Genomic DNA, 23,328 nt, shown 5'->3' on the forward strand with positions numbered 1-23,328 from the left:
TGTTAATTTTATTAACTCTTAATTAAGAATCTTGCCTGGACTTACTAGCAATTAATGGAGAACGCACATAAGTACATCTAGTTAAATGATGAAAGGCAGGGTGAGTGACAAGCAGAGAAGTTTGAGAAGGATATGAGTATAAGTGATGAAAAGAAGGGTGCCTCTTCTAGACGATCAAGCTACCTTGGTAGGGGACGGTAGTACCTAGATCATGGAACATCAACAACTTAAGAAAGTTTTATTAGTAGAATTACTTTGATTATTTAAATAAGGGCATCATTAAACCATGTAGTCTTTTTATCTACTTATTTCAGTTGAAGGATCATATTTTATTTTTTTCCCATTATGTTTGCATACTAAGGCGTTTATCAGCCTGCCTCCTAGGCTAAAACACTCACCTGGCCAACCTAAGGCGTATGTCCATTTGCCAAATAGACTAAAGCGTTTATTCGCCTGCCTTTCGAGCTCAATTACTCGCCCATACAACTTAAGGCATATATCTGCTTGTTAAAAAGATTAAGGTATTTATCTGCCTATCTCCCGAACTCGAACACTCACCCAGCCAACCTAAGTTATATATCTATTTGCCAAATACACTAAGGCATTTATTCGCCTGCCTGCTGGACTCGCTCACTCGCTCGCCCAACCTAAGGTATATATCTACTTGCCAAATAGACTAAGGCATTTATTTGCCTGCCTCTTGGGCCTTTACACTCACTTGACCAATGAAAGTCGTATATCCACCTACCAAACAGACTAAGGCAAAATATCTGCATGCATCTTGGGCTCAATCACTCACCCAGCCAACCTAAGGCATTTATTCCCTTGCCTTCCAGGCTTGATCACTTACTCAGCCAACCTAAGTCATATATCTGCTTGCCTCTTGGGCTTAATCACTTGCCCAATCAACCTAAGGCATATATCAGTCCGCTAAATAGACTAAGGCATTTATCCACCTACCTCTCACACTTGATCACTCACCGACCAACCGAAGGTGTATATCTGCCTACCAAATTGACTAAGGTATTTATTCGCTTGCCTCTCGAGCTTGATCACTAGCCTAGCTAGCCTAAGGCATATATCCACCTACCAAATTGACTAAAGTATTTATTCACCTGCTTACTAGGTTTGTTCACTCACCCATCCGCTAACGCATCCAGTTGCCACCCACTAAGGCGTTCAATTGCCCACTCGCCAAGGCATTTAGTAGCCCACCTATGAGGCATTCACTCGCTCACCTATTAAGGCACCCAATCACCCACCCACTAAGGTGTCCAGCCACTGCCCGCTAAGGCGGTTAGTATCTGTTTATAAATTGTGGACCTTAAAATTAATGGTGGAAATTGTTTCACCTTTTTTAAAATTTAAAAACGGATATCAAAATCCGTTTCTATTCTGTTTCAAATTTAAAAATGGATTTAAAAATCCATTACTAATTTTTGAAAGGAAAAATCTTGTCATTTTTCAATTAAAAACAGATTTTGCAATCTATTTATGCTTTTTTTTTCCATTTCATTTCTTCTTCCATTATATTTCATTTTCTTTTTATTTTTTTGGCTTTTATCTTTTATTTTGTTTTTCTCTCATTTTTTTATTAATAGCTTTTTATTTCATTTCTCTCATTTTTTTCATTTTTTCATTTCCTTTCATTTTCTTTTATTTCATTTTTCTCTTATTTTTTTCATAACTTTTTCTCGCATTTTAATTTTATTAGTAATTTAAATTTTAATAATTTTTACTATAATATGGTTATGGTAATTTTCTGTTTAATTTTTTTTTTGTAATTTTTTAAAAATATTTTTATACTGTTTTTAGTATTAATGTATTTTTATTAGTAATGTATTAATAAATATTTTAGTAATTTATTTCTTAATATTTTTATTATAACATATTAATAATAATTTTCCATTTGTATTTTTTATTAGTAATTTTGTTTTTAATATTTTTATATTTATTTTATAATATTAGCAATAGTATTTATATTGTATTTTTAGTAGTAATTTATTTTTTTTTAAAAAAATTACTTTTAAAAATACTTCAAAATAAATAATTTGACAATGATTTTTTTTGCCTTTATTAATCAGAAGCGTAAAAAAAGTTGTTTCCAGTTTTTTTAAAATAATTTTTTCTTACTAGAAACGGAATTCTATTTCTAAACAAAAATGGATTACGAATGGACGAGAATCCATTTCTAATCCGAAACAATTTTATCTCTTTTTTTAAATTAGAAATAGAGTATATTCTATTTCTATTTCTAATCTGTTGCTATGTAGAAATGGATTAGAAATATAATTTTTTCTGTTTCTAATTTATTTAGAAACAAAATATTATTCATTTCTAATCCGTTTCCAATTCAGAAACTGACAAAAATTTTGTTTTTATAGTTATTAGGAATGACTTCATTAGAAATAATTTTTTGTTAATATTTCTAATCCTTTTCTAAACCAAATTAGAAATGGAAATATTCAATTTAGAAATCGAAAATTCCGTTTCTAAATTTCTATTTTCTTGTAGTGAATCAGGGGATAATTTGATTGATCTTTGGAAATGAAAAGATCTTGAATTCGAGTATCTTCATCTATCTCTTTTAAGATTATTCACTAACCCATATTGAAAAATGTAAAAAAGTAATGAATTGAAGATATATGTATAACTCTAGTTACTTAAGCACCAAGGATGAAGATGAAATTATGCATAAAAATTGCCCAAATCAATTATGCATAAAAAAAAAAAAGAGTTACCACTTCAAATTAGAGATTTCAAGAGCATGAACTTGAAGAAAGTGTGCTATAATGATGGATCATATCATATTCTTATTTATCATTATTTTAATCTTTAATGGGAGCAACACAATTGGCTTTTTCTTTCTTTCTTAAAAGTAAATTGTTCTGTCTCAAATCTTATAATTAATTTTCGCTAATTAATTAATTAATTAAGTATTTTCTTCATTAAGCATTTGCATTATAATAATACGAAAATAACACGTTCTGAAAATTAATACTAACACTATGCTCAACCTCTTCAATATTTTTGTCATTTGAGGCAATTTATTTAAGTTGGGTTCTTTTCAATCCTAGCAAATAACGCCAAACCCACAAGAAAGTAAGGTTTTATTTTGCTTGAATTGAGGATGAGATTAAGAAAATGAAATGCCAATAAATTAAGTCTACCTCTTTGTCCTTAATAAAAAGGAAAAAAATAAAAAAAAGTTTAATTAATCTTTAAACATTTAACTCATTTGATTTACATCAAATATGAAGTAGACACGATAATAATTAATAAGTAAAAAATATTTAGGTTCTATTTATTTCAACAATAAAAAAATTCATATTTAACCGTTGAAACCTCAATCGCTAAATTTAAAATGTGTTATAATAATTTTTTAATTCAATAGTTAATAATTCAAAAAATACTATAATTTATAGTGTTTGAAAGTAAATGTTAAATTGATATACAAGGTATTTAAATTATTTTAATCACAAAAAACTCTAATCATAATTATATAATAATTGCGTAAAACGATATGGTAAAAATATTTTTAATATTTATAACAACTGAATATAATTATAATTATTAAGAAACTTATAAATAAATACATTTTATTTAACCCCTATTTATAATAATGAAGAATATAAAATTATAAATTACAAGTCTAGCGTATATAGAGTTCTGTAAATGTAGCTGCCTTAACAACCCACCCCTTAAGGTAATGTGTTGAATCTGGCAATAGTGGTACGTGTCTAATACTATGTTTGGAAGGAATTTTTGAAGTTAAATATAAATTTTTAAAATAACAAGCTTATTTGGGAGAGTAGTATTTTAAAGAAGATAAAACATTTTGAAGGTTTCAAAACCTTAAAAAATCACATATTTTAAACTTATCAAATTAATGAATGAAAAAATTTTAATATTTTGACTCTGTTTATTTTACGAAAATAACTTGTATATGAAAAATATTTTTTATAAAAAATAATTTTTAAAAAAATATTTTTTATAAAAATATTTTTCATTATTTATTTATAATTTTAAAATAATAATATATATTTATTTTTTATATGTATAAGTGTATTCACATTTTAATAAGATTATTAAAATTTAAAAAATAAAAAATAATTTTCTCTTTTAAAAAATAAAAATTATTTTTCTTAAAATAATTTTATTTTTTCTTTAATTAGAAAAATATTTTTTATTTATTAATTTTTTTAAATGCACCGTATAGCAAAAAAATTACAAAAAATATTTTTTTTAAAAATATTTTTCATAAAATAAATAAAACCTTTAATTGCATTATTTTATTTTAAACAATCTTTCATTACTTCATCCAAACAAGTCATAAGAGTGGCGAGTAGTATTCTAACGCGAGTTAGTGATTGGATGCTTCCAAATCCGTCAGCAAAATTTCAATATTCCATACTTGCACTCATTGCAGCTGACTGCAGCTGACTGAGTCGTCAACGCGTGGTTTCCTCCTTCTTTACTTATTATACAAGAAAAATCATATAAAAAATTTATTCAATGTATCTTGTCTACATTCATCATCTTTTTAATTAAGTGAGTTTCATCGCTCTACGATTAATTAAAAACTAATTATTTTATAGGTAAGAAAATATTATTTTTTATTATTTTTAATGTATAAAATAATTAATATATATATATATATATATATATATATATATATATATATAAAATAAATACAACGCGTAAAGGTTTTAATTGCATAGAAAATAAACCAGTCAATATATACTAAGAAAATATCAGTCCATAGAATCCTCCTTTGTTAATTTACTATTGTAAGCCAATGAACTCAATAAGACTTTCAAACTCTGAACACATAACATATATTGAGATAAATTCATAGGCTGCTCAAAACAATATTCCATCCATTCCTCAGCGGTGGAAAAAAAAAAAAAAAAAAACACTAGGGTTCAACAAATCTATTTCACATTTATATTTGTTAGAAAATTTTAATTAAACTCCTTTGATTTTAATTCTTGCACTGAAAAATTTTTCACCTGAATGCAATGTATCAATGACATTCAATCAAATCATTGAATTTATAAAAAATTATCTCTTTTATTTTCAAAATCTTGTTAATATTTTTAAATAAAAGTAAGAGACACACTCTGTATTCTGTCAATTATTTTATTTCTCATCACTTTTTATCTAGACCTCTAAGAATATTTACCCTATGAAGAAATTTACTTAAATTAGTTTAAAAAATTTTAATTGAAGCTTAATTTAATAAAAAATTAAAAAAATAAAGAAATTAAACTTTTTAATTTTTAAATTTAAATTAAAAAACAAAAATTTTAATTCAAAAATAAGAAATTAAATTTTTTTATTTTTTCTTTAAATGAAAAATTAAAAAATTTAACATATAAATTTTGATTTTGTATTAAATTTAAAATTTTAAATTAATTTGGATAAAAAAAATTAAAAATTGAGTTAAAGTAAACATCCCCTTCCAAACCCCAACCCAACCCCCGGCGAACCGAATATCAAATGGGATCAATGGTTTCATTAATTTGGATTTGGTTTAAGTCAAAATTCATTCTGTCACTAAACCAATAAAATCACAACAAGGGTGGCGAGATGAGACTACGCACACGTTTTGAGCGAAAAACACGTGTAACTTTAGCTCTCCGAACGAGAACCGTGTCCCCTGTTTCTTTCAAAAAATCCAAAGTCGTCAATATGATATTTATTATTTTTTTATTTAAAATCTATTTGCCCACTTGCACCCACCATCTGGAATTTCGAATTTCTTTATTATTATTTTTTTTTTCAGCACACACCGTGAAAAAAATCCACTCTATATAATGCACACATTTGTTGCTTCTACCCTCATAGAAAACACTTCCTCTTCTGGCTTCTCAGCCAATTTCTTGGTCTTCAGGTTCCATTATTTCTAATTTCTTTTCTTGAATTCTTCATCATATATATATGATCATGAAGGTTACAGCTGAGAAAAGATATGCTCTTCTGCTAGCAGCAAGAGACTCTGATTATGTGAAGAAGGTGTATGGAGGATACTTCAATGTGTTTGTTGCAGCTTTTGGTGAAGAAGGTGAGAGATGGGATTTGTTTAGGATTGTTGATGGAGAGTTCCCTGACATGAATGACCTTCCTAAATATGATGGGTTTGTAGTCAGTGGTAGCCCTTATGATGCCTATGGAAATGACTTTTGGATTCTCAAGCTTTGTTTCCTCTTGCAAACTCTTGATGCCATGGAAATAAAAGTTCTTGGCATTTGCTTTGGCCATCAGGTACCAATCATTTTCCTCCCATTTCATTTCTACCCATATCATTTTCACAAAGGATTCCACACTTGTAAACTCTGGGAGGATTGATGTTATGCATATAGTCTTACCTTGGTTTGTAGAGAGGCTATTTTGGTGAATTGAATCTGATTTTGAGTGTGCTTTGGTTGCAGGTTCTGTGTAGAGCATTAGGTGGAAAGGTAGGGAAAGCATACACAGGGTGGGATATTGGACTAAGGAAAGTGAGAATAGTGAAGGATTTGTCACCATGCAATTTCCTTAGCAACTTAAGTGAAATCCCAGCTTCACTATCAATAATTGAGTGCCACCAAGATGAGGTATGGGAAGTTCCATTAGGAGCTGAAGTAATTGCTTTCTCAGATAAAACAGGAGTGGAAATGTTCACCATTGGAGACCATATATTGGGCATTCAAGGCCATCCTGAGTACACCAAAGACATTCTTTATAGCCTCATTGATCGCCTTCTCAACAGCAATTCCATAGAGGTAATTAAAACACACTGGGTTTTTCTTATTTTACTATAAATCTTTAAATTTCAGCAGACACTCATACTTTGATAAATTTTCAGGTTGAGTTTGCTGAAAATGCCAAGCTTGGATTGGAAATAGCTGAACCTGACAGGAAGTGCTGGGAAAGGATTTGCAGGAATTTTCTCAAGCGAAGGAAGTGTAGATATATAAATCTATAAGTCCACTTCCACATCCTGAGTTTGGTTGTATATTGTTTATTGAAGCTACCCAAATTAAAAAATTAACGCTCTATTGACTTTTTTGTTTCTCAGCGTTCCCAAAAGTTAAAAAACAAAAAAAAGAAATTTTGTTTCATGGTATATTTAATGAAATCAAATATGTCGGCGACTCAGTAGCCCAGGTCAAATCAACAGCCAATACCGAATGCGTGGGTCTCTCTCTCTCTCTCTCTAACTTAGAATTTTCAAATTACCTATTACCTTAATTATATTTAATAATTTAATTATGAGATTTATTTAATTAATTTAATTATTATCAAATTTATTTAATAAAAAATTTTAATTAAAAATAAATAATTTTAATAAAGTTATCAAATATAATAATGATTATAGTTATACACTATAAATAAAATATAATTTTATAATAATATTAACTAATAATATTTGTATAATTATACAGTTGACTTACTATAATCAACTATTATTTATATCTTATATAAAGAGATCAAATCATCTATAAAGGCATATTCTTTTTCCTCAATTAATTTAATATATTATTCTTTCATATTAGTTCTAACTTAAATGCTAGAGAGTCTTTATCAGGTCTATATCCAGTGAATTTTGACATATTTATTTTCTATTTTACAAGTCTATATCTACAAGAAATTTTTGTGGATCGCAACAGTGGCGCTGTCTGTGGGAAACGACACAAGAAGTCGTGTCTTTTCTTTATATTCTTTATGTTATGAACTCTTCTTTATATTCTTTATATTATAAACTTAAAATGGAAGAATGAACCAAGTGAGAGGATGGTTTGTGGTTTGCAACAACTCAACCAAAATTTTTTACAATGCTCAAGAAATTTTTAAGTATACTTAAGTACAATCTGAAAAATTTATTTACAAATATGTGAGTTTTATTTTAAATTTGTCAGAGGGTTTTATATCCTATTGGATGATCAATCAATAATATTTTTCTTGTAGTAAGTATAAATGCTTTATCATTGCATCACTCTTTCTTCTTTGCTATCACGTACCTATATATAACCCATGTGTTTCAAGCGATATTTTCATATTTTATTTTACAAAGATTTGACATTAAAAAAATGAAATCACATTTTCAATTACTATGGAGTATTTTTAATAGTTTAAAAATTGACGTGAGATCATTATAAAGTTTCAAAACTTTCAAATTATTTGAGATTATAAAAAATCTTATTTAATAATTTTTATTTATTTTACAAAATTGTATGCTTCTATTATGAGGAAATAGTCTCGATTTATGCTAATAGCTATAAAAGAGCTACATTTAATAAGTACATCGCTACACTTTCAGTTTTGTTTTTTGGGCAATTTTTGTGTTTTGTTGAAAATTACCTATAATATTTCCAATTAACATTATATAAATTTTGGTCAATTTTTGTGACACCCCTTACCCGTGTACAGTATACCCGAGTAAGTAATGCCACACGGTGTACCGGCACACTCTAATATACCATAATTAATTTATATCATATTTTTGAATATAATTTGTGAAAGATAACTCATTTAAGTCATTTATTGAAATCATAATTTATTTGAGGTTTCGAAAATTTTAAAGAAAATCCGGCAGAGTACCGGCTAAAAATGGAGAAAACAGTTCTTCGGAACCTGTTAAAAAAACTTCCAAATAATTTCCAAACAATCCCAACTTCAATTCATCAACAAAATCTCAATATCAAGATCTCAACAACATTTCAATTTTAGTTCTCAATCATCCATCACATGTGATGATCACATATAAATCACAAATAAACATTTACTTTTCCATTTACAAACACCGTTTTCATCATTTACATGAACATCTAAATACATTACATAATCCAAATACATATGAGAAAATAAAATTTAATTACAAATCACCAAAATGACACCTAGTGTCCTACCAATGTACTGCAGAAGTTGAGGTGACACGGACACTGTGCAGAACTGCAGGATGGACTCACCCAGTCTGCGGTCTACTGGGCTCACGATCTGTATCTCCAGAAGCGTGGCAAAAGCAACGCGCTAAGCAATAATGCTTAGTGGTGTAATAATATAATAAAAGAAAATAGCATAAAATAAGTATGTATAGAATGTGTATGATTTCTTTGTTTGGTATTGGTATATCCATTATTTCATTATCTTTGTCCACTTCTATTCATTTGGTTGCCCAAGTAACCTACACTAGATGACTGGACTGGATAACGGGTAAACTGGCATTGGGTATCAAGTACCTCGGGCCGTCACACCATCGGTCACATATGCATCTCCCGGTGTGCAACAGAACAGCTAACAAGCTGTGATAACATCAGGCACAAGGCCAAAGCTCAATACAAAGTAAGAATGGCTAAAAGCCATAAAATCACAGAATGGCATATTGCCATGTGCAGTACTGCTAACTGAACCCTATTGGCATGCCAAACTATCCAAACCAATCTTGTTAGGTATACTAGGGCATTTGAAACTTTTAAATTCTTCAATTTGTGAATTTCAAGTTTTGGTGTTACTATTCACCTCATTGGTCAACAAAAATGTTGACTTTTGGATAGGAAATATGTATATTGACTTTGGCACTCCCAACATACCACATTTGGCATTTAAAACTTGTTGGAATTGGTCACCATTACCATTTCTCAACTTAAATCTAAGAGGGCAGAAATTTCAGTTTTTGTGACCCAACTTTACTGTTCCATTGGACCCTGTTGCAGTGGGAATTTGAGGAAATGGTAAACATGAAAGTTGTTCCTTATTTTGTCTAGTTGAATTTCCTTTTTTGAATCACTCCATTTGGAGTTTTGAAGCTCCAGATATGCTCCAAAAACCACAGCTGGCCGGATTGCCAAAACTGCAGAGTTACCAAATCTGATTACCATGAGCAGTGGATGTGGTGTCATTTGGGTTAGGTTCTGGTCATAATTTGGGGTAGGTTTCTTCATGAAAGTTGTTTGTATATGTCTTAACTTGTTGCTGTAAACATTTCAGGTCAATTGACCTTAGCTACAGTGAGTTATGGCCAAATGAACAGTTACTGTTCATTTGGTCATTTCTGCAGGTGCTGTTGCAGGGTATCCGGATTGGGACCAACTTTTGGTCCTCTTGCTTTGGTCTTTTGGGCATGGTTTCTTCAGAAAAAATGTGCCATTATATACCTAGTTTCATGTCCAATTGGCCAAACACCAATTGGACCTACACAGCCAAAGTTATGGCTGTGTAAGTGGGCTGGAATCTCAGCCACCATCTTTCTTTGTCTTTAGCGACCTACCATTCCACTTTGCCATACCATTTTTCAGTCCAATTTATGGTCAACATACCTCAAATGGTCACTAATTGACCATTAAAATGTTCTTTAACCATTTTATAAACCAAGTCAAATTTTCATTCCTAAACCCTAGCTAAATTTCAAAGTTTTCACAATTTCCCTAATTAACTCTTTCATTCTCTATATATATATGTATACACTTTAAACCTAAGCTCTAGTTTACTCTAAGTCCATCAAACACTCCATCTCTATTCCTTCAATAGGGCTGCCGAAATGCATGGCATACATACACATAATTTTTTTTCATTTTAGTTACAATTCCTTACCTATTTTAAGTCCCTTAGCATAGAAATAAAGAGTTTTAGGTGTGTATATGCACTAACCTTTAAGTGGCACTTCTTGGACTTGTATTTTCCTTAGAATTTCTCCTCTTTGTGGCTGCCTAGAGCTTCCTTAGGATGTGTAGATTAATTTTAGTGAAGGTGACTTAGGATTTTATGGTTGGATGTTGGGAGATTTCAAGCTCAATTTGAGCAACAATGGAGGGAGGAAGAATGGGCAAGGGTTTCGGCTGGTTTGGGGAAAGAGGTGGCTGCTGGTTTTTTTTTTTTTTTTTTTTTTTTTTTTTCTTGGTCTCAATTATCTCTTTTATTAGTTAGTCAAATGGTTGCTTAATTGTGATTAGTTATAGTTTTCTTAATGACATCACCATGATGTCATAAATAAGCCTTTTCCTTATTTTCTTTTCTTTTCTTTACTACTCATTTTCAATTTAATTTCTAGTAATGTTTATTCATATTTTATTTCATATTAATTATTTACTCAACTGGACAAGTCAGCCAAAAATCACCTCTGAAGGCGAAATGACCAAAATGCCCTCCGTTTAGCTTAACGGGTCAAAATTGTCTGTACCGATTGAAAAATTTTTCTAGGTATTTTCTTGGCATTCTAATGCCATAGGAACCTCAATAACCCTTCTCTGGAGTCCCAAAAATTATTTTATAATTTTTTCCCCGGGTCTAGGACTCCTAGTTGCGGGAACCGCAACTTCCCTCTGGGTTACCCATCGCTAGGGCACCGGCTCGTTTAACTTGGTTGTATTTTAATTCTAAAATTTTTACTAAATTTTTCTTATCAATATTTGAGTTAATTATGGTTCCTCACTTTAGTTTAAATATTTTTCTGGACGTTCTAGCTGTCCGGACCGACACCGGTCACCGGAACAGTAGAATGTACGGAGTAATTACCGGGAGGGTGTTACAACTCTTCCCCTCTAATTTAAATTTCGTCCTCGAAATTTACCTGATGCAAACAGTTGAGGGAACTGTTGCCTCATCGTCTCTTCACTTTCCCAAGTTGCCTCCTCGGTGTTGTGGTGCCTCCAAAGCACTTTCACCAGTGGAATCTGTTTGTTCCTCAATTCTTTTACTTCCCGAGCCAGGATCTGTAGAGGTTCTTCTTCATATGTCAAATCCGGTTGTATTTCAATTTCTTCCCTGGAGATGACATGTGAAGGATCTGAGCGGTATCTTCTAAGCATGGACACGTGGAATACGTTGTGGATCTTGTCCAGCTCTAGTGGTAAAGCTAGCCTATAGGCCACTGGACCCACACGTTCAATGACTTCATATGGGCCAATGAACCTAGGGCTTAACTTACCTTTCCTTCCAAACCTCAATACTTTCTTCCACGGTGACACCTTGAGGAATACTTTGTCGCCAACCGCATATTCTATTTCTTTTCTCTTCAAGTCGGCATAGGATTTCTGTCTATCTGAGGCAACCTTCAGATTGGCTTTGATTAGTTTCACTTTCTCCTCAGTCTGTTTCACCAGGTCTGGCCCCACCAGTTTGTCTTCGCCCAATTCAGTCCAGCACATTGGAGTTCTACATTTCCTCCCATACAGTGCTTCATACGGGGCCATTTGGATACTAGCTTGGTAGCTATTGTTGTATGCAAATTCTGCCAGTGGGAGGTATCTATCCCAACTTCCCTCAAACTCAATGACACAACTCCTCAGCATATCCTCAAGAACCTGACATATGTTTCATGTTATTGTTATCATTTCAATTCAATATTTGTATCAATTCCATTGGTTTCAATTGTTTACCTGGATTACTCTTTCTGATTGCCCATCCGTCTGAGGATGGAAAGCTGTGCTGAAGTGGAGTTGTGTACCCAAGGACTCATGCAACTTCTTCCAAAATCTCAATGTGAACCTTGGGTCTCCATCAGATATGATGGAAAGTGGAATTCCATGCAGTCTAACTATCTCACTGATATACAATTCTGCTAACTTTTCCAGTGAGTAGTCAGTCCTAACTGGCAGAAAGTGTGCTGACTTAGTCAATCTATCAACTATCACCCATACTGCATCATGTTTCTTCCGGGTGAGAGGTAGACCACTTACAAAATCCATGGTGACCCGATCCCATTTCCATTCAGGTATGCGTATAGGCTGTAGCAATCCCGATGGAACTTGATGTTCTGCCTTGACTTGCTGACATGTCAAGCATTTAGTCACATAGTCAGCTATGTCCTTCTTCATACCAGGCCACCAATACTGAAGCTTCAGATCATGATACATCTTTGTACTTCCTGGGTGCATAACATATACACTGGTGTGTGCCTCTTTCAGAATACTGGCCTTCAATTCCCCATTATCTGGTACACACAGTCTTCCTTTGTAATATAGACACCCATCGGCTTTCACCTCATAGTCAGTTGCCTTTCCCTCTGAGATTTTGCTCATAATAGCCATTAGCTTTTCATCTACCTTTTGCCCATCTAAAATCTGCTGTAACAGGTTTGGCCTCACTTGCAACTCAGCCAAAATAGCTCCATCTCGAACCAAAGATAGACGGGCATTCAATGATCTCAAAGCTGTCATGGATTTTCTACTCAAAGCATCAGCAACTACATTTGCCTTCCCAGGATGATAGTCAATTACACAATCATAGTCCTTTAGGAACTCAATCCATCACCTCTGTCTAAGGTTGAGCTCCTTCTGGGTTGGCAAATATTTTAGGCTTTTGTGGTCTGTGTAAATATAGCACTTTTCACCATACAAGTAATGCCTCCATATCTTCAGTGCGAAGATAATTGCTGCAAGCTCTAGATCATGGGTAGGATAGTTATGTTCATGTGGCCTTAGCTGCCTGGAAGCATAAGCGACCACCTTCCCTTCTTGCATCAATACACAGCCTAACCCATTATGAGAGGCATCACTGTAGACCACGAAGTCCTTTCACGACCTTTGTTGTGCTGCGGTGCCTCTGTCAACATAGCCTTCAACTTCTCAAAGCTGGTGCGACACTTGTCATTCCGGTCAAATCGACATTCTTGTGTAACGACTTGGTCATTGGAGCAATATTAAGGAAAATCCTTTCACAAATCTTACGTAATACCCAGCTAGCCCCAGAAGCTTGACCTCGATTGTGTTTACGGAGGCTTCCATTCCATCATCGCTTCTATTTTCTTGGGATCCACCTAATCCCATCGGTGACACTATGTGTCCAAGGAATGCAATCTCATTCACCAAAAGTCACACTTGGACAACTTAGCATCTGACTTCTTTTCTCTCAGGGTTTGCAGAACAATTCTCAAATGCTCATCATGTTCTTCACTGGTCTTGGAATACACCAAAATATCATCAATAAAGACCACTACGAACCGATCTAGGTATGGATGGAAGATACGGTTCATAAGGTCCATGAATGCCGCTGGTGCATTTGTTAAGCCAAAGGGCATCATCAGAAACTCATAATGCCCATACCGGGTCCTGAATGCAGTCTTGGGCACATCTACATCCTTCACCCTCAACTGATGATACCCTGATCTGAGATCAATCTTAGAAAATACTCCTGCTCCCTTCAACTGATCAAATAGATCATCAATTCTAGGCAATGGATATTTGTTCTTCACAGTCACTTTATTCAATTGCCGGTAATCAATGCATAGCCTCAAAGTCCCATCCTTTTTCTTTACAAACAGCACTGGAGCTCCCCATGGTGACACACTGGGGCGTATGAACCCCTTATCAAGCAAATCTTGCAACTGAGTTTTCAACTCCCTCAATTTAGTGGGTGCCATCCTATAAGGAGCAATGGAAATGGGTGCTGTACCCGGCAGTGTGTCAATAGCAAATTCAACTTCCCTTTCTGGTGGCAAACCAGGCAATTCTTCAGGAAATACCTCCGGGAAGTCTCTCACTGTGGGTATATCACTCAGGTTTGGCTTAGCCTGCCTAGTATCCATCACATGTGCTAGGTAGGCTTCACAGCCTTTTCTCATCATTCTTCTTGCAACTGTGGCTGAGATGACATTGGACAAGAAATCTGTCCTTTCCCCCACAACTGTGATCTCATTACCCTCTGAAGTTTTCAAAGAAATCCTCTTCAGTTTACAATCAACTATTGCCTGATGACGTGACAACCAGTCCATTCCCAAAATCACGTCAAACTCGTGGAAGGGCAACTCAATTAGGTCTGCCAAGAATTCATACCCCTGAATCCTTAACGGGCAACCCTTGTACACTTTGTTCACCACTACACTGTGGCCCAATGGATTTGTGACCAGAATGTCTTGGTCACTCTCCCCTACTAGTATCCCCCTTTCTACGGGTAGGTTGATGCAAATGTAGGAATGAGTGGATCCTGGATCCACCAATGCATGCACAGGTGTATTGTAGAGGGAGAACGTACCCCTAATGATGTCTGGGGCATCTTGCTCCTCCTGAGCTCTAATAGCATAAGCTCTTGCAGGTGGTCTGCTGTCAGGCCTCTCTGCTGGCTCAGATGCAGGCCTTTGTGATGGTCCTACAGCCTCAGATTTGCCAGATTTTCTACCCCTGCGTAGTGCGGAGCGGTGCATGCGCTTGTGTTGGAGCAGATGTAGTAGTTCTGCGTGGACAGTTTCTCAATTGATGCTCTGTCGACCCACATCTTAAGCAGGCACCGGTTACTCTCCAACATTCCCCCTTGTGCCATTTCAGGCAATGTGGACATGCAGACGATGTTGGGGCAAGTCCCCTGAACCCCATCCCTGGAGAGCTGCCCACTGATGGTGTGGACTGACCTCTCCTAGGGGTAAGCGTGGCTGGGCCCACAGGTGACCACGACCTTGTGGTTGACCCGAACTCTGTGCAGATGGACCTCTAAACTTGTTCCCAGGTGCAGGGGATGAGCTAGACTGACTTGGTCCCCTCTTCTGCTGTCTATCCCTTCTGGTTTGCTCACTGATTCTCACTTTTTCAACCCTTATTGCAGCTTCCACTAACTTGCTAAATTCTGTGATTCCCAAGGCAGTGAGCTGGATCTTTATGTTGTCATTTAGTCCCTCTTCAAATCTCTTACATCTTTCAGCTTCATTTGGGACTATCTCCCTTCCATAGCGGCTCAATCTTACGAATTCCTTCTCATACTCGGCCACTGATAGCTGTCTCTGCCTCAGATTAATGAACTCTCTTCTTCTCTCTTCTTCTCTCTTCCAGGTATATAGTACCCACATATTTCTTCTTGAATTCTGAGAGAAAGAAGTCCCAAGTTATAGCTTCTGGCTGTACTTCATTGGACACAGTATCCCACCATTCGTAGGCATCATCTTGCAACAGGGATATGGCAGCCTCTAGGTTTTGCTCTGGGGTGCAGTGGAGTTGTTTTAAAACTTTGCCCGTTCTGTTCAACCAATTCTACGGTATGAGTCATCTTCTCTCTTACCGAAAAAGTCCACTGCTCCAAACTTTCTTAGCCTTTCCAGGTGTGATTTCTGCTGTGGAGGTGGAGGTGGTGGTGGTGCTGGCATTACTCTGGCCATTTGTTTAAAGAAATCGGCCATTTGCTAGAACATGGCCTGTGGAGGCTGAGCAGGCTCTGCTTGAGCTGGTGGAGTAGGTTCTCCCCTACCCCCAGTCTCAGCTGCTGCAGGTGGAGCATGACTCTCCACTTCCTCCTCGACTGCTCTTTGAGATGAAGGGTCCATATCCTATTTAACAAAGACAAACAGATCTGCATTAGTGTCACCTCGACTCTTACAAATGCAATGCATGGTATGGACTCAATCTAGGTCCAGAAACGCCTAAACCGTGCTCTGATACCACTAAATGTGACACCGCTTACCCGTGTATACGATATACGAGTAAGTAATGCCACGATTATCTGGCACACTCTAATATACCTTAATTAATTTATATCATGTTTTTTAATATAATTTGTGAAAGATAACTCATTTAAGTCATTTATTGAAATCATAATTTATTTGAGGTTCCGAAAATTTTAAAGAAAATCCAGCAGAGTACCGGCTAAAAATGGAGAAAACAGTTCTTCGGAACCTGTTAAAAACACTTCCAAATAATTTCCAAACAATCCCAACTTCAATTCATCAACAAAATCTCAATATCAAGATCTCAACAACATTTCAATTTTAGTTCTCAATCATCCATCACATGTGATGATCACATATAAATCATAAATAAACATTTACTTTTCCATTTACAAACACCGTTTTCATCATTTACTTGAACATCTAAATACATTACATAATCCAAATACATATGAGAAAATAAAATTTAATTACAAATCACCAAAATGACACCTAGTGTCCTACCAATGTACTGCAGAAGTTGAGGTGACACGGACATCATGCGTAAGCTGCGGGATGGACTCACCCGATCTGCGGTCTCTCACGAGCTCACGATCTGTATCTCCGGAACCTCTGGCGTGGCAAAAGCAACGCGCTAAGCAATAATGCTTAGTGGTGCAATAATATAATAAAAGAAAATAGCAGAAAATAAGTATGTATAGAATGTGTATGATTTCTTTGTTTGGTATTGGTATATCCATTATTTCATTATCTTTGTCCACTTTTATTCATTTGGTTGCCCAAGTAACCTACACTAGATGACTGGACTGGATAACGGGTAAACTGGCACTGGGTATCAAGTACCTCGGGCCGTCACACCATCGGTCACATATGCATCTCCCGGTGTGCAACAGAACAGCTAACAAGCTGTGATAACATCAGGCACAAGGCCAAAGCTCAATACAAAGTCAGAATGGCTAAAAGCCATAAAATCACAGAATGGCATATTGCCATGTGCGATCGCTAACTGAACCCTATTGGCATGCCAAACTATCCAAACCAATCTTGTTAGGTATACTAGGGCATTTGAAACTTTTAAATTCTTCAATTTGTGAATTTCAAGTTTTAGTGTTACTATTCACCTCATTGGTCAACAAAAATGTTGACTTTTGGATAGGAAATATGTACATTGACTTTGGCACTCCCAACATACCACATTTGGCATTTAAAACTTGTTGGAATTGGTCACCATTACCATTTCTCAACTTAAATCTAAGAGGGCAGAAATTTCAGTTTTTGTGACCCAACTTTACTGTTCCATTGGGCCCTGTTGCAGTGGGAATTTGAGGAAATGGTAAACATGAAAGTTGTTCCTTATTTTGTCTAGTTGAATTTCCTTTTTGGAATCACTCCATTTGGAGTTTTGAAGCTCCAGATATGCTCCAAAAACCATAGCTGGCCGGATTGCCAAAACTGCAGAGTTACCAAATCTACAGTACCATGAACAGTGACTGTGACTGCCATTTGGGTTAGGTTCTGGTCATAATTTGGGGTAGGTTTCTTCATGAAAGTTGTTTCTCTATGTCTTAACTTGTTTCTGTAAAACTTTCAGGTCAATTGACCATAGCTACAGTGAGTTATGGCCAAATGAACAGTTACTGTTTATTTGGTCATTTCTGCAGGTGCTGTTGCAGGGTATCCGGATTGGGACCAACTTTTGGTCCTCTTGCTTTGGTCTTTTGGGCATGGTTTCTTCAGCAAAAATGTGCCATTATATACCTAGTTGCATGTCCAATTGGCCAAACACCAATTGGACCTACACAACCAAAGTTATGGCTGTGTAAGTGGGCTGGAATCTCAGCCACCATGCTGCTGTCTTTAGGCAGCCTACCATTCCACTTTGCCATGCCATTTTTCAGTCCAATTTATGGTCAACATACCTCAAATGGTCACTAATTGACCATTAAAATGTTCTTTAACCATTTTATAAACCAAGTCAAATTTTCATTCCTAAACCCTAGCTAAATTTCAAAGTTTTCACAATTTCCCTAATTAACTCTTTCATTCTCTATATATATATGTATACACTTTAAACCTAAGCTCTAGTTCACTCTAAGTCCATCAAACACTCCATCTCTATTCCTTCAATAGGGCTGCCGAAATGCATGGCATACATACACATAATTTTTTTTCATTTTAGTTACAATTCCTTACCTATTTTAAGTCCCTTAGCATAGAAATAAAGAGTTTTAGGTGTGTATATGCACTAACCTTTAAGTGGCACTTCTTGGACTTGTATTTTCCTTAGAATTTCTCCTCTTTGTGGCTGCCTAGAGCTTCCTTAGGATGTGTAGATTAATTTTAGTGAAGGTGACTTAGGATTTTATGGTTGGATGTTGGGAGATTTCAAGCTCAATTTGAGCAACAATGGAGGGAGGAAGAATGGGCAAGGGTTTCGGCTGGTTTGGGGAAAGAGGTGGCTGCTGGTTTTTTTTTTTTTTTTTTTTTTTTTTTTTTTTTTTCAATTATCTCTTTTATTAGTTAGTCATATGGTTGCTTAATTGTGATTGGTTATAGTTTTCTTAATGACATCACCATGATGTCATAAATAAGCCTTTTCCTCATTTTCTTTTCTTTTCTTCACTACTCATTTTCAATTTAATTTTTAGTAATGTTTATTCATATTTTATGTCATATTAATTATTTACTCAACTGGACAAGTCAGTCAAAAATCACCTCTGAAGGCGAAATGACCAAAATGCCCTCCGTTTGGCTTAACGGGTCAAAATTGTCTGTACCGATTGAAAAATTTTTCTAGGTATTTTCTTGGCATTCTAATGCCATGGAAACCTCAATAACCCTTCTCTGGAGTCCCAAAAATTATTTTATAATTTTTTCCCTGATCTAGGGCTCTAGTTGCGAAACATAACTTCCCTCTGGGTTACCCATCGCTAGGGCACCGGCTCGTTTAACTTGGTTGTATTTTAATTCTAAAATTTTTACTAAATTTTTCTTATCAATATTTGAGTTAATTATGGTTCCTCACTTTAGTTTAAATATTTTTCCGGACGTTCTAGCTGTCCGGACCGACACCGGTCACCGGAACAGTAGAATGTACGGAGTAGTTACCGGGAGGGTGCTACAATTTTCTTGACACAGATTCTATTATTATCAAAATTAAATTCATTGCTTGACTTTAAACAAATAAAAATTATGATTCTATTTCAGTTTAATGGGACTTGAAAAAAATTATATGATTCTAAAAATTAATTTTTTGAATTATTTGGGGGCAATAGTATAAGTTCCATTAGATTAAATTATAGTCCAAGTTTGTCTTTAATATTAATGGTAATTGGAGATAGCTGAAATTATTTTAAAATTTATCGCTCTAATTTCTATGATCTAGCATTGCTTTTTATTTTTATTTAGCTCCTACTTATTATACTACAGATTTTAGATGTGATTAAAATTAAAAATCATTTTATACCCTTGTACATATGAATATATGTTTATGAATAACATATTACTTTCAAATATTCTTTAAACCTGAAGGCATTTATTTTTTATCAAAATCAATTGGTAAATCCCTTGGAAATGCATATTATACATTCCATTTATAATATTATTTATTGAGAAATATTGGATAAATCTACAGTATGCATTATATGGATTATCTTCACAAAAACGTTTGCACAAGCATTATTTTTGTAGATAATTTCATAAAAGCCAACAGCTCTAACGCGATAATTCAACATTATTAAGATTATTAAGGCAACAATCTAAATAAACTGAGGATGCTTAGTCCATCTATAGCGATAGTCCGCTAGGCTAAATAAACTAAGGGTGCTTACACTAGCCATGGCAGAGGGTGCTTAACCCATCTACGGCAATCGTCCGCCAGGCTAAATAAACTAAGGGCGCTTAGCCCATCTACAACGATAGTCTGTCAGGCTAAATAAATTAAGGTGCTAACCCATCTATGATGATAGTCCGTCAAGGCTAAAAAATAAAAGTGCGAACCTACTTAAGGTAGTCTGTCAGGGCTAAAAAATAAAAGTACTTAGCTTACATAAGGCAATAGTCTGCCTAGCTAAACAAATAAAAGTGTAAGCCCTCCTAAGGCGATAGTCCACTAGGATAACAAAGTGAAAGGTGAAAATCCACCTAAGCTGATAATCCGCACTCCAAAAATTGTAAGGCGATAGCCAAAACTTTATTCTCTAAACATAATGAACTTAAAGATTCATATTCGAAGGGGGGGGGGGGGGAACTAATGATATAACTCCCCCAAATATATATATATATATATATACATACTTGACTCAGTAATTCAGGTTTTTGGATAGCCCGTGAGCCTGATCATATTTAATGGTTCAACAATGAGATTTGTTTAGTTGGTTTAACCACTATAAGACCCACTCAATAAAATGAAAGAATCTTGATTAAAGATAAGTAATCTTGGTAGGATTGTCAAATAGCAATGACTATAATTATGCACTATAAATAGAAATATAATCATATAATTATGCTAGCTAATAATATCCATATAATTATATAGTCGACTTACCATAACTAACCATTATTTATGTCCTATACAAAGAGATCAAATCACCTATGGAGGTATGTTCTTTCTCCCTAATCAATCTAATACACTATTCTCTCATACTAGCTCTAACTTGAGAGTCAGAGAGTCCTCATCGGGTCCATAGTCGGTGGACCTCTGACCTATTTATTTTCTACTTTGCAGGTCCATACCCACAAGAAATTTCCATGAACGAAAACATATATATATATATATATGCAATTGAAAGGGTGTTTTTTTAAAATGTAAATATGTAAGTAGAACATCAGAAACCTCATACAAATTGCAAATATGTAATGAGAATATTGGAACCTTATTCTTAGAGATTTATTATAAAGACCGATTTGATTAAATTCCACGATGAGGCTCATTTCACTTGTAGAATTTATTTATAAATGAACTCTATGATAGATTTCATTTATAAATGAATTCCCTTTACTTGAGATATTATATATTAAATATTAAATTTATTTTAAATAAAATAAATTTGTGCTTGGTGTTAATGAAGAATTAAATTAAAAAAAAAACTTTTTTATCTATTATATATATCTTTTTCTTTTTTTAAAATTAAAAGTATGAACATTTAAAATATTTATAATTATTTCTATTGATGTTTATACTTGTGTAAACATCCATATATGTCTGTATTTGTGTCTGTTTATATCTATCTAGTTAATATGTGTTTATGTCTTGGCTGTCTATCAAAATTTATATATATGTCTGTGTTTGATTGCATTCGTATTTATGGATGTCTATCTATATATGTTTACATCTATTTCTGTGTTTGTGTCTACCTGTGTCTATCTATGTGTTTGCATTTGTATGTGTTTATGTTTGTCTATTTATGTTTATGTTTGTATTTGTGTCTATTGTGCCTGTGTCTGTGTCTGTGTCTATGTCCAAGTTTGTATGCGTATGTCTACATTTGTCTGTAGATATATGTGTTCGTATCTTTGTTTTTTTTATGTCTATCTATCTGTGTCTATTTTTGTGTTTGTGTTTATTTGTCTTTGTGTTTGTTTGTCTGTATCTATATTTGCGTCACTGTATGTGTGTTTGTATTTCTCTATTTTTGTTTGATTTTGTGTCTATATGAGCATGTGTATATGTTTGCATCTGTGTTTGTCTGCTTTTATTTGTGTCAGTGTCTATGTTTGTTTATGTCTATGTTTGTGTCTGTATTTGTGTTTCATTTGTATCCATGTATATGTCTGTTTGTGCTTGTGTTTGTATGTATGCCTGTGTTTGTTTTTGCTTGTGTCTGTCAAGTAGACAAAATGAGAAAATATGAATAGCAAAAGAAAATGAGATATAATAAGAGAAGGTAATTTTGTCATTCAGAATATAGGATTTTAAGTTTGGAATTCATTTTCCAATTCTATCATTTTGATAGAATTTAATTTATCTATCACTAATTTCATGAATTGGTTATGAAGAATTGCGCATGAATTTTAATTTAAAACAAACGTCTAAATTTAATAATAAAAAAATAATGATGTTTCAATAATTAATATTCAATTACTTAAATGACAACATATATAAAATACAATTAATTACATCTAAACTCGAAATCTTAAGCCTAAATAATTAGTAAACAAGGCAAATAATTTTGTTTAAAAAATATATACGTACTAAATTGGATAGTGGACATGGCATGAGATCAAATAGACTAATAAAGAAGTTGCTCATCGTGTCTATTAGGGATTTGCAATTTTTGGTTTAAAGCAAATAATGAACCAAACTAGTTCAATCAATTCCCCTTTTTATTCTAAACGGTTTAGTTCGGTTTAAGTTTTTAAATAATTTTGGTTTTCAATTCAGTTCAGTTAATTCACCCAAAATACTTGAACTAATCGAATCGACCTAACATGTACATATATTTGGGCTTTTTCCTTCTACACTTCACAGTTCCCAGACTTAGTTGTCCCATACTTCTTCACTGTTCTCCTCTATCCTTTCTTCTTCTTCTTTGTAGTCCCCACCCTTAGCCCTTAGGATTCCTTCCTTATTTATCCTTCTTTGTAAGTCCCTCCTTTGCCCACCTTGAGTCCCTTCTTCTTTGTTCTCCTTCTACTAGGATTACTTTGATGTGAATCTTGTAGATGGGTATAATCTCTATTATTGGTGGTGGCTACAACAAGGAGGAAGAGGATTTAGGTATAATCTTGCAGAGGGCGGGTTTTAGGGTTTATGCAGTAGCAAAAGGACAAACCAATGTGTTACACCTGACACTTCCAAGCCGTTCTACTCAAATCTTTAAAAATACTTATTGATTTGTCAAAAATTCTTTTGTTGACTTGTTAATATGATATGTAAGTCTATGGTTGTTATGCTTTTTTTTTTTTATATTTTTAATGAAATTGTCAAATTCCTTTGTTGATTTTTGATGATGCTTTTTTTTTTTTTTAATGAAATTGTC

The 23,328-nt window shown here is 34.0% G+C and overlaps 1 protein-coding gene across 1 annotated transcript; it reads left to right on the forward strand.

Annotated features, from left to right (window-relative positions):
* The first annotated feature begins 5,836 nt into the window (after positions 1-5,836).
* Positions 5,837-7,059, forward strand: LOC110638732 (gamma-glutamyl peptidase 3). The gene is made up of 3 exons (XM_021789382.2): positions 5,837-6,267; positions 6,435-6,767; positions 6,851-7,059. Exons 1-3 carry the CDS (start codon positions 5,944-5,946, stop codon positions 6,968-6,970), a joined length of 777 nt encoding a protein of 258 aa, XP_021645074.2. The 5' UTR covers positions 5,837-5,943; the 3' UTR covers positions 6,971-7,059.
* The last annotated feature ends 16,269 nt before the right edge of the window (positions 7,060-23,328 follow it).

This window comes from Hevea brasiliensis, chromosome 13 (genome assembly GCF_030052815.1).
Source record: "Hevea brasiliensis isolate MT/VB/25A 57/8 chromosome 13, ASM3005281v1, whole genome shotgun sequence".
NCBI classification, from domain to species: Eukaryota; Viridiplantae; Streptophyta; class Magnoliopsida; order Malpighiales; family Euphorbiaceae; genus Hevea; species Hevea brasiliensis.